Below are 12300 nucleotides of genomic sequence, written 5' to 3'. Positions count from 1 at the left end.
GACTGCTTGCTGGCCTTCTGTACCTCTCTGGTCACTTGCCGGGGGTGGGAGGCGGGGAGGCAGCAGCCGCCTGGGTGAGGCCGCTGTTGATAGCCGAGTTGTACAAAGAGGAGGGGCAGCTGGGAGCCCCTAGCGGCTGGCAGGTGGGTGCAGGGTATCTGGCCCGGGGACTAACGCCACCCAGTGTTCGGAGCCTTACCCACCCTGCCAGGCGGGTGGAAGAACATCGCTCTTCCATTTCGGACCCCCGTGGTTTCCCCCCACCAGGAGGTGCTAATCGTGAGCCACACGGAGTTCGGCTAATCAAGAAGCAAGGCCTCAGGCTTTTTGTTCGGACCCTCGTTTTCACCGTAGACTTCCCTGACCGCACGGTGGCCGCAAACCTAGGATCTGACATCCCTCAGGCCTGGGCTTAAACCCTGGCTCTGTTATTGCTAATGCCCTGGGATGAAACCACCTCTCTCGGTCTCGCCTCCCACCTCTGCGAAATGGGGCTACGTGTGCGCCCACATCAAGGGCTGGGGGTACAAGCCGGTGAAATCATGTCTGGTTTCCCCGGGACCGGAACTAGGACATTGATTGCTTTCCCCGAGTAGAGGTGGGGCTAACCTAACTGCAGCCTTTGCATGAATTAGGAAAAGACGCCCCCTCTCGGTGGGAAGAATTAAGAAAAGGCTCCCCTCTCTGGGTGAAGGCCGCCCTACACTTAGGAGGACGGCTCCGAAAGCAACCAGTCTCCACGCCTGTCTTGCCTAAAAGGTCATCAGATGACCCAGCATGTGTCAAATACTTAAAAAATACTTTAAAGTGAAAAGTGCCCTCACATACCCGGAGGGATTCTTCCCATTGGATAACAAACAGCCTTGTCACCCCACCCTCAGCTTCGCGTGTGCTCGGGGTGCCTGGGGTTTGGGGCGCTCGCTCATGGAGCTGTGGGGCTCTCTCTGTGTCTCCCCAGGTTTACAAGTCGTCTTGAAGTCGATCATGAAGGCAATGATCCCCCTGCTGCAGATTGGCCTCCTCCTGTTTTTTGCAATTCTTATTTTTGCAATCATAGGGTTAGAATTTTATATGGGAAAATTTCATACCACCTGCTTTGAAGAGGGGACAGGTAGGTCCAAGCAGCATGATGTTACTTTCCCAAGCTTCCTCCCTTGGGGACGAGCTCCCGGAAGGGAGATGCAGGGTTTTGCTTCTTTTTCCGGGCAGCTGGGAGAGCTTGCTTCCGAAGTGCTGCAGGCAGAGCGAGGGGGGGGGGGGGGGGTGAAATAGCCCTCGAGGTCTCGGTAGTTCTAGGGCCTTGCGTTGGGGTCCCCGGATGGCGTTCCCCCGCTGTCTACACACACGGGGACCCGGTAGCTTCCAGATCCATTTTCAGTGACGTTTCCTGCTCTCCAAACCCTTTTGCTCCCTGAAGCCCAAGTACCAAACGGAATTGGATAAGGAGAGAAGCCTGTATGTCAGTTTGGGGGCCACTGGCCATCTTGGTGCAGACGGGCCCATCGGCAGGGCTGGTCACGGGGCGAGGGGACCACGAATTCATGGGGTGGACAGAGAGGACGGTGACGCTGAGGGGGAGTCCCTGTCAGAAAAGAAAGAGGTTTCAGGCCTGTCTTGCTAGGTGGGCAGAGGGATCTGGCCGGGAGTGGCTCCCCACGGGCCATCTCCTCCTGGTGACCCCCAAGAGGCAGAGCCCTGGCCCCGGGCCGCCCCACGGGGGACGGAAAACGTGTATTCAAGATGTGCTTTCTCCTTCCTCCTTTTTCTCTTGCTTCTCCTGACTCCTTCTCTCCTGGGCTTGTGAAGTTTGCTCAATATGGGATGTCCTAATTATTTCTTTCCCCGATGAAGAAGGTGTTAATTGAGGCAGAGCTATTTTTGCGCCTGGCCTCGTCACCCCGGGCGGAAATGCAGGAGGGAGAGATACAGGGCAGGGCCCCTCGGAAAAGTCAGCCGAGAGCAGAGAAACCAGGACTCCTGGATCCTAAGTGTTGAGGTTTTATTGGGTTTTTCTTTCTTTTCTTTCTTTCTTTCTTTCTTTCTTTCTTCCTTTCTTTCTTCCTTCCTTCCTTCCTTCCTTCCTTCCTTCCTTCCTTCCTTCCTTCCTTCCTTCCTTTCTTTTTCTCTCCAGCCAAGCAGACACAACTGGCTTGGGCCTAGGTGGGGTTGTGAGGGGGCAGATGTGGGTGGGGCAGCTGCGGGGTGGGTAGGAAGCCCCGATTTAGGAGGATAACTGAAAAGCTCGCGATTAAAAATATAAGGCGTGTGAGTAAGAGACCGATATAGACAGACACCCAGGCAGCAGGTTAATTTTAAAATATATTTATAACCAAATTCCTCAGACTCTCCGGACGGTTGCTTTTCTAGAAGCAGCCCTCAGAGTGTTTCGTGATGGGGGGCAGGGGGAGGGGGGACGGAAGGCTGGGTGGGGGGGGTGGGAACGAAATCAAGAGCACCACGATGCAAACTTGCTAAAGAGAGTCAGGTTTCCAGCTGCACTCTTTTGTCATCGGGAACCCGGTTCCTGCACACCCAGAACTGTGCTCAGCCCTCCGGGAAATGCAAAGGTAAAGTGGAGGGCTTCCTGATTTCCAACAGCTTCCAGACAAGACTCCTTGTCTGCCACCAGCTCGTAGCAGTGAAGCCCGATGCGTGCTCTGATCTCCCCACCCTCGGCAAACATGAACGAACCTTCCGGAGCCATTGAAGGGAAGGCGGGACCGGCGTTCACTGGCTGACGCAGGGGGCCGCACGGGGGTGGGAACTGAGCCCGATGTGGTCGCAGGGTGGAGACAGAGAAGGTTCTGGACAGAGGCGGCCTTCCCAAACAACAGCGGTTCTCGTCTGCTATAGGAACCTGTGCATTTCCCCTCTCCCTGCTCTTAGCCTTTTGTTCAGAAGATTTTGCCTTCCAACCTGTATTTATTAAATCGCAGCCCCTGTCCCAAGTGCAGCGTGAATGAGGGAGGCATGTGCAGCCAGTTAAACGAGCGGCCAGTGTGGTCAGTGCTTCTCAAGCACTGAGTGTCACTTCCCAGAGTGGCAGGTGTCTCTTTGCATGACCTTCAACTGGAGTTTCAAAGGCCAATAAAATTCACACATTCCATCGTTTATTTCTCTCTGCTGCGTGCTGAGTGGAGGTTGGCATTCGTGCCCGTAGCACATACATTGAGATACATTTTTGTTTGGTGGAGAGCTTGAGTTTGCACATTGGGCTGCTTTCCTGGCGGACAATGTCGCTCTCTGAAATCCTTCAAAAGTGCGACTCACTGAACAGGACCCTCTCGTACCTGCTACTCTGGTCCAGTGGGGACACACCCAGGTCATTCTGTGCTCCCGTGTGCTCCTGGGGTCTCGCCCTCAATCCCTTGGAATTCAGACCCCAGCTCGGGCGCCCAGCCCAACCTCGCCACGAAGCTGTCGTTGGTTGTCTGCGAAAGCAGCATCTGTTGGCAAGTGTCTCTTTCCTTGTGGCATTTTTACAATCTGCCTCTTGCCGTTTGGGGAGAAAACTTAGCGCCTGTGCCTAAGGGTAAGTAAGTACTATGTGTACTGGCCTTCCTCGCCCCCAGAACAGCTCCCTGTGCCTAGTACATCTAAAAAAAAAAAAAAGAAAGAAAGAAAGAAAGAAAGAAAGAAAGAAAGAAAGAGGAGGAGAAAAGTGAAGAGAGGAGAGAAGAGAAAAGGAAATGGAAAAAGAAGAGAAGAGAAAAAAATCAGGCTACAGAATAACAGCATAACACGACTGACCTATTTGTCCTAATGGAAGTCTGGAGGACACAGCACCCAACCACGGCACAAAGCACACAGCATATTCATCAAAACTGGCTGTATTCGGGAACATAGAGCACATCTCAACAGATTTTGAAGGACTGAATTATACAGAACATATCCTCTGACCACAGTGTAATTAAGCTGGAAATTGGTAACAAAAGGATAACTCAGAAAGTGTTTGGAAATTAAGAGACCTGCTTCTTATTTGTGGATGACATGATAGGGTATCTGAGATTTGCTTTAAAAAAATATTCTAGTGGCAAGGCAAAGTGTGGGGAGGGGATACGGATGAAGCAAGATTAACCCTGAGTTGATAAGTGTTAAAGTTGATGATAGGTACATGGGGATTCATTATACTATTCTATTTTTATATATCTGACTTAAAAAAAAAGTATCTTGGTTATCTATGCTTTATTATTACTTGCGCAATAATGACAATAATGCATGACAGATTTTGTGGGATGCAGCTAAAGCTGCACTCAGAGGGCAATTTGTAGCCTTAAAGAAAGGGAATGCATGGCGAAAGTTTGGGAAATGCACAGGAAAAATAATAAAGCTTAGAGAAGAAATTCCTAAAACAGACACCAATGACTAGATCAACAAAGCCAAACTTAAAAAACAAACATTGATAAATTCATTCCAGTAGTCTTTGTTTTTGCAACAGCATTGAATCTTTACAGCCCCTATTTCTCAGAGTTGATTTTCCCAGCCCCTTCCCCTGATTTTTCTCCTCTTCTCTTTCATAGATGACATTCAGGGTGAGTCTCCGGCTCCGTGTGGGACAGAGGAACCCGCCCGCACCTGCCCCAATGGGACCAAATGTCAGCCCTACTGGGAAGGGCCCAACAATGGGATCACTCAGTTCGACAACATCCTATTTGCAGTGCTGACTGTTTTCCAGTGCATCACCATGGAAGGGTGGACTGACCTCCTCTACAACGTAAGTGATGCAAATTTGGGGGCAGGTGGCCCTCCTGGACCAGCCAATTCCTGAGGCTGCATTGGAGGGACTCTGAACCAGAGAGGGAGGGGAGGTGCAGGTGCCCAGAACTTTAAGTAGAGGAGGCCCCTCAGGATGTGGAAATCCAGAAGGCACACCGATGCTGAATAAGTTTTCACTGTGCAAGTGTTTAAATATAATTTTAGATTTTTTTTAATATGTAAAGCTTGTGTGATTCAAAAACCAACATGGATAAAAAAAGTAATATCCTTGGATCTGTACAAAGGGGCTCTGTGCTGGGACCTTCGCTGGCCCTCTGCCAGCCATGCCCCTCCCCGTAGGGTGAGGCATCCCCGGGGCTCAGGGGACATGTCTACCAGGAACTGGCACCACTTACCCCACTTTCTAGACCCCACTCTTGGATCATCTGGGATTCTGGAATTTTCTGATTCCATGGACTTGCAGTGAGATTCTCCCGTGGGTCTGTTGTCCAATGGTGCCACATGTTCTGGAGGCATCTGTTGGCACAAATGTGGCTGGAGCTTAGACTAATGCAAGCAGAAATGCCCATGCATCTATGCATGAAGCCCCCTTCCCCTGGGCCAGACAGAGCCGTGCGTGGCCAGGGAGCAAGGCTGGCTTTGCTCACGTCGTGATCCAGTGCAGACATCTAGGTTCTAAATTGACCTTCCTAGTGCTTATGAAAGTATGTTTACAAAGGAGAGGCATAGAGCATATTTTATTTAGTAGCTTTTAAATATTTACAAGAGTATATGGGCCTCCGTCAGTACTCTTGTCCAAAATCTTGAAAATGTTAGAGACACATCCAAGGAGGTGTATGCTCCTGTCTGCCCCACTTCTGTCCTGTTGCCTATCCCCCCACGATGTGCGACCCCTTTACTTCCCTGGTCTATGCTTTCAGTGTTACTTATGCAAATGTAAGTGTCATCGAATCCACATTCTCCCCCCTCTTTCTTACTCCAAAGTGTAGCGTTCTATACGCGCTGTTGTGTTCTGTGATTCCCCCCCCCACCCCGTAACAACATATCCTGGAGATCTTTCCGTGGCAGGACACGTCCTCATTCTTTTGTACAGCTGCATAGTGCTCCATTGTCGGGCGGGCCATGGTTTATTTGATCGGTTCCCCAGAGACAAATGTTTCAGTGGTCTCCCCGCCCTCTGACCCTGAGCTCCGTGCTGCCCTGAGCTCTGCCACATGCATGTCTCTTCGCCCTTGTGCAGATACAGCTGGGGTCGGTGGTATCCCTTCCCGGAAGTGGGATCACTGGGCCAACGGCTACAATGCCCTTGTAATTTTGATATTTGGGGGTGCAGGTTTTAGAGGCCCCTCCGCCCTAAACAGAGCACACCCTCCTCTCACCCTCCTGTGCAGGTGAGAGGCCCCCCCCCCCCGCCCCGCAGGCCAGTCGCCTGTCAGCAGCTGGAGATGTGTGGAGTCGGGGATTCAGGATCAAACACGAGGATGCCACGGGTGTAGCCACCCCGCGGGGCATCCTGGGGCTGCTCCGCACGCATCCCTCTGCTGACTCACAGAAGCGTCCTCTCCGCCTGCCCTGAGTGCTGAAATTGCCAGTGAAGGCTCTGCCCATAGGAGTCCTGGCTTGGCCTGCTGGGGAAGCAATCCCAGAGGGCTTCCTCCTGCGTACAGGGTTCCCGAACTCTCCTCTTGGTCCCGGTTCATGTTTCTTAAGGAAGTTTCCCTTTGGCGGGTGGAGGGAGATCTACAGGGACCCATCCTTCGGATCAGTGGCTCCTTTTAGGGTGGGGTGGAGAGTGCCGCCCGGGACGGGATGGCACAAGTGCCGTGGACAGCTGTGCGTGTCACACACTGCACATGTCACCGCATCACAGGAGTGTAATTTGTATCGTAGGCGACACCAATGTCTACCACGATTCTAGTTTTCGACAAAAGTAAAGGATGGAGGAAAGACACATGGTGTTCTAATTTGCATGAAGACCTTGCCTGAGCACAGCCTCCCTAGGAACAGACTTCAGATCTGGGAGATGTTCAGTCTCTCTCTTGGGCCTCACTGGCAGACACCCTGGACAAAAGGTTACACCCACTTGGCAAAAGTTTGCGGGGGGGGGGGGGCTTTTATGGGGCTCTAGGTCTTTGCAAGCATGGTGAAAGAGGGGGGGCTTCAGGGGAAATGAACCCTCCTGGAAGTGAAACAGCTGGGAGCCAGGAAGGTTAAGGGAAGCCGGGCAGAGAAAGGGACTGGGGAGCAGAAGCTAAGAAAATTGTGAACACGGGCAAGGGTTTGTGTCGTGGGGTCAGGCATCCGGAGAAGACGTCCAGAGTTTCAGGGGAAGACACTGGGGATGTGCTTGGTGGTGGGAGGAGAAGTGTGAGCGCGACCACAGACTTCCAGAAGATTCTCTAGTCCTAAGCACCATCGTTGGAAGGGATGTTTGTCCTGGAAGCTTAGAGCTGAGCCGCCTTGGGGAAGCGGTGAGAGCACAGAGTCAGAGGCACCAGACTGCCTGGGTTCCCATCCTGGCTCCCCCCCCCGCCTTTCCTTGCTGTGCAACCTTGGGCAAGTCACTTGGCCTCCCTGTGCCTCACTTCCGCGTGTGCAATATGAACAGAAGCACAGTCCTACCTCACAGGGAAGGAGGACTGGGTGAGGTGGGCGCCTGTGAAGTGCTTACAACCGTGCCTGGTCTGCGTAGGCCGAACCCTCCCCGCCCCTGGTGGACACTCCTTTCAGAAACATTTTCAGAATTTTACCCCGTAAAAAACTCCAGCAGCACCTGAGGCAGAGGAGTGAGCTGTGGGGTCCCACTTTATTCCCCACCCTCACCCCACTGGTAGCTGCCACTAACTCAGAGTAGCCTTCTGGAACTTTCCATGCGCTTACATCCCGCTGTCGTAGAAACCCCAGCAGTGATCTGGTACCACAAAGTGGTGGCTGAAACAGCAGACGTTCATTGTCTTGCGGTCTGGGTGCCAGAAATCCCACATCGAGGCCTAGGCAGGGCCAGGCTCCCTCCGAAGGCTGTGGGGGAGGATCCTTCTTGGCCTCTTCCAGCTTCTAGTAGCTGCCGACGGCCCTTGGCATTCCGTACAGCCACCGGAGCCCCTCGTCGCCAGAGGCAGGGACTAAGGTGGCCGTCGTTGAGTTTCTGCCGCCGAGGACAGAGCAGTTGATTTTTCCAGGTCCATCTGGGCTCTCCTTTTACGTGCTGCCTTCGGCCAGCCCTGCCCAGCCCTAGGACACCCCCCTCAGTCCATCCAGCCACAGGCAGCCACAGTGTCTGGAATCTTTCCGACACACATGCTCCAAGCGTCTTAGGATCGATGGGCGCAGATGCCAAGGGGACGTCGCCTGCCTGGGTGGGCACTCCCAATAGCTCGCTTCTTTTCTCAGTGTCCTTGAAATCCAGCCATGTGTTCAGTAACTGTTGAGCACCTACTGTGCGCTGGGCAATGGGCAGGTGACTGGGGACCCAGCACAAGAAGACAAAAATCAACCCACTCTCATAAGGGAGACAGACACAGGCAAACACGACAGATAAGGAGCTGGTCCTAAAGTGGGAGGTAGACCGCAAACGAAGGCAGAAGGCGGGCCGTGGCGACGTGCCCTATGAGGACGGAAGCAGCACAAGGGGAAGGCGGGGCTGGTCTAGGTCAGGCAGTCAGGGAGGGCTCCTCAGAGGAAGGGGCACGTCCCCAAAGGAGCAGAGCACCAGGCAGCTGTTTGTGGGAGAGCATTCGCGGCAGAGGGAACAGCAGCCGCTGACCTGCACGGCGTGTTCGGCCCTCCTCCAGGTTTCCCCAGCGACGACTGGTTTCTTTTCTTTGCCGCGTGGCTTCCTGGTTAAAGCGCCTTTCAGAAAAAGCCTAACCTCCACTGATCAGCAGTGCTGTCAAAGGTTTATATCGGGATGTGCATCTCAGCGCTACTTATAAAAATAGAACAGAGCTGGAAGCAAGCGGTTAAATGCCGTATGGTCCCTTTGTATGAGGGAATATTACGCCGTCATTAAAAAGCATCTGTTGGGAGAATATTTAAGGATGCAGGGAGATGCTCACTGTCTGATGATGAGTAGGGGGGAATTGATTTTCTTTAAAAAAATTTTTTTTAACATTTATTTATTTTTGAAAGGCAGAGAGAGACAGAGCGCGAACGGGGAAAGGGGCAGAGAGAGAGGGAGACACAGAATCCGAAGCAGGCTCCGGGCTCTGAGCCGTCAGCCCAGAGCCCGACGCGGGGCTCGAACTCACAGACTCTGAGCCGAAGTCGGACGCTCAACCGACTGAGCCACCCAGGCTGCCCGGGGAAGTCGATTTTCTGGAAAGCATGCAGGCAGTGCGCCTGGGTGGCTCAGCCGGTTAAGCAGCTGACCTGATTTCGGCTCAGGTCATGATCTCACAGTTGGCGAGTTTGAGCCCCGAGCCGGGCTCTGCGCTGCGCTGACAGCGTGAAGCCTGTTTAGGACTCTCTGTCTCCCGCTCTCTCTGCCCCTCCCCTACTCGCACGTGCTCTCTCTCAGAAATAAATAAAACGTTGTTTAAAAAAAGAATCAAGGTGAGGTAAACCTTATGTCTTAGCTCAGGCTACCGTTACAAACAGCACAGAGCAGGTGGCTTAAACAACGGAAGTTTATTTTCTCACAATTCCGAAGACGGGAAGTCTGAGACCAGGGTGCTCTGAGCTCAAGCGTGTGCGTTTGAAAATAGAAGTTAGGAAGAAGAGACTGGAAAACACTACCAAGATGGCCTCTAGGATTCAGGAATCGGTATTTGCCCGATACTTCTCTGTATCACCACATTTTTCTGCAGAGATCACAATTTCCTTTACAATCGGGAAAAAAAAATATTTAAACTTGTCTTGTTATCTATTTAGGAGGGGAAAAAAAAGATTATACCAGGAAACAGAGAGGAAGAGGGACATGAACATTTTCCCAGTGTGCCCATGGTACGTTGGGTGCTCTTTTCTTGCTAATGTGTCCAGAGAGAGCCCGCACCGAAGGGCTGATTGACATAGCAATGACAAGTGGTCGTTTTTACTTGATTATTTTTTAAGCAGGCTTCATGCCCACCATGGAGCCCAACGCAGGGCTTGAACTCATGACCCTGAGATCAAGACCTGAGCTGAGATCGAGAGTCGGACGCTTAACCAGCTGAGCCACCCAGGCGCCCCTGTTTGATTATTAAATAAGCGGGAGATATCGTCATTTAAAAAAATTTTTTTTTTAACGTTTATTTATTTTTGAGACAGAGAGAGACACAGCATGAACGGGGGAGGGACAGAGAGAGAGGGAGACACAGAATCGGAAGCAGGCTCCAGGCTCTGAGCCATCAGCCCAGAGCCCGACGCGGGGCTCGAACTCGCAGACTGCGAGATCGTGACCTGAGCTGAAGTCGGCCGCTTAACCGACTGCGCCACCCAGGCGCCCCAAGATGTCGTCATTTTAGAGTGGGGAGACCCCACCTTAAGCCAACACCCCCAGGGAATATGTAATCGTGTGGCCCTTGATTGACGTGAGGGGCAGGGACCCCATGGGCTGTCTTCCCCAAGACTCACAACCCCTGCGTAATCATGAGCAAAACATCGGACAAACCCAGAATGGAGGGCATCCCGCAGGATACCTGGCCTGTCCTTTTCCAGACCGTCAAGGTCACGATCAACAAGGAAAGACTGAGAAACCGTCACAGACCAGAGGGGCCGAAGGAGATGTGATTGCTAGATGCAGCGCGGGGAACTGCAAGGGGAACAGAGAGGGGACGTCGATGGGAAAACCGATGAAATCCAAATAAAGTCAGGAGTTTGGTTTATGAATAACATGAGAAGGAGAGGTTACCGCCCCCCCCCCCCCCCGCCGAATTACAAATGAGAGTCGGAGGTTGAGAGCATGGCCTGTGGTTGTCAGCCAGGGACGTGGTGGGACCAGGTGCCCTGATCCGGTCTGGGAAATAGATATGGGGGAAGGGAGAGAAGGAGGGAGAGAGAGAGCAGTTTAATTTTTAACGGAATAATTTCTTTTTTTTTTTTTTTTTTATTTTATTTTTGGGACAGAGAGAGACAGAGCATGAACGGGGGAGGGGCAGAGAGAGAGGGAGACACAGAATCGGAAACAGGCTCCAGGCTCCGAGCCATCAGCCCAGAGCCTGACGCGGGGCTCGAACTCACGGACCGCGAGATCGTGACCTGGCTGAAGTCGGACGCTTAACCGACTGCGCCACCCAGGCGCCCCGGAATAATTTCTTAAAGCTGTCTAAAATCCAGAGCAGGGGTGCCTGGTGGGGGTGGGGGGGCCTCAGTCGGTTAAGCAGAGCCTGATGGCGCAGAGCCTGCTTGGGATTCTCTCTCTCCCTCTTCCTCTGCCCCTCCCCCACTCATGTACTCAGGCTCTCTCACTCTCGCTTTCTCTCTCTCTCAAAGTAAATAAACATTAAAACTTAAAAAATAAAGTCTGGGGCAGAAAAGATAGAAATCAGGAACAAAAGAGCCTACCTCAGAGATTTCAGACATTTTTTTTGTTTTTGTATTTTGTTTTAAGGTTTTTTTTTTTTTTGATGTCTTATTTTTTATTTTTTGAGGACAGAGAGAGACAGCACGAGCAGGGGAGGGGCAGAGAGAGAGAGGGAGACACAGAATCCCAAGCAGGCTCCAGGCTCCGAGCTGTCGGCACAGAGCCCCACGCGGGGCTCGAACCCACAAACGCGAGATCGTGACCTGAGCAGAAGTCGGACACTCAACCGACTGAGCCACCCGGGTGCGCCCGTTTTTGGCTTTATTGAGATACAAGTTTAAGAGGTACAGGATAATGATTTGACGTACGCATGTTGCACAACGATTAGTTAACACCTGTCACCTGATATGGTGACCAAAAATTGGTCTTTTCCCGCTTGTGATGGTGGAGGCTTGGGGAAGCTCAGGAGGGCTCTGCTGGGCCAAAGCAGCCTCGAGGCCGCATTTAGGTGGTAGATACCAGGGACGGGAGGCGGAGAGGCTGGGGCCCTCCAGCACGTCTCACGGGGGCACCTGGGTGGCTCAGTCCGTTAAGCACCCGACTTCAGCTCGGGTCATGATCTCACAGTTTGTGCATTCGAGCCCCGCATCGGGCTCTGTGCTGTCCGCTCGGAGCCTGGAGACTGATTCGGATTCTGTGTCTCCCCCTCTCTCTGCCCCTCCCCCACTCACGCTCTGTCTCTGTCTCTCAAAAGTAAATAAACTTAAAAAAAAAAACAAAAAACAGGACCCTTCGTGAACAGCCAGGGGGTCCTGGCACGACAAGACATCCTGAGTTAATTTCTGGCCGCCATTTACAGAGTTCGCTGGGCGCCACATGTCTTCTTGCCCTTTCGACTGATCTGGGGAACAACTTGTGAGACAAGACATTTTTCACCCCATCTTCCAGATGAGGAAACTGAGGCCCAGAGGGGCGAAACGACCTGCCAAGGTCCTATAGCCAAGGGTGGTGAAATCAGGACTCGAACCCGGCACTGGGAACTAAACATTATACCCCCTCCCCTCTTTCTGACTCTCCCCTTCTGTCTCCCTCTCTGTCTTGGTCCCTCTTACTCCACATCTGTCTCTGTCTCCTCCTCCTCCGCC

At 52.5% G+C, this 12300-nt stretch overlaps 1 protein-coding gene across 1 annotated transcript in view; it reads left to right on the top strand.

Moving 5' to 3' along the window:
* The window catches only part of LOC109254011 (voltage-dependent P/Q-type calcium channel subunit alpha-1A), a 277715-nt gene that overhangs the window by 163962 nt on the left and 101453 nt on the right, over window positions 1-12300 (top strand). The window contains 2 exon segments of the mRNA XM_053897324.1: window positions 959-1111; window positions 4521-4714. Coding sequence (XP_053753299.1) covers window positions 959-1111; window positions 4521-4714 — 347 coding nt within the window.

This window comes from Panthera pardus, unplaced genomic scaffold, assembly GCF_024362965.1.
Source record: "Panthera pardus isolate Hobbes unplaced genomic scaffold, ASM2436296v1 HiC_scaffold_8, whole genome shotgun sequence".
Lineage (NCBI taxonomy): Eukaryota > Metazoa > Chordata > Mammalia > Carnivora > Felidae > Panthera > Panthera pardus.
This window is presented reverse-complemented; position numbering and strand designations above follow the sequence as displayed.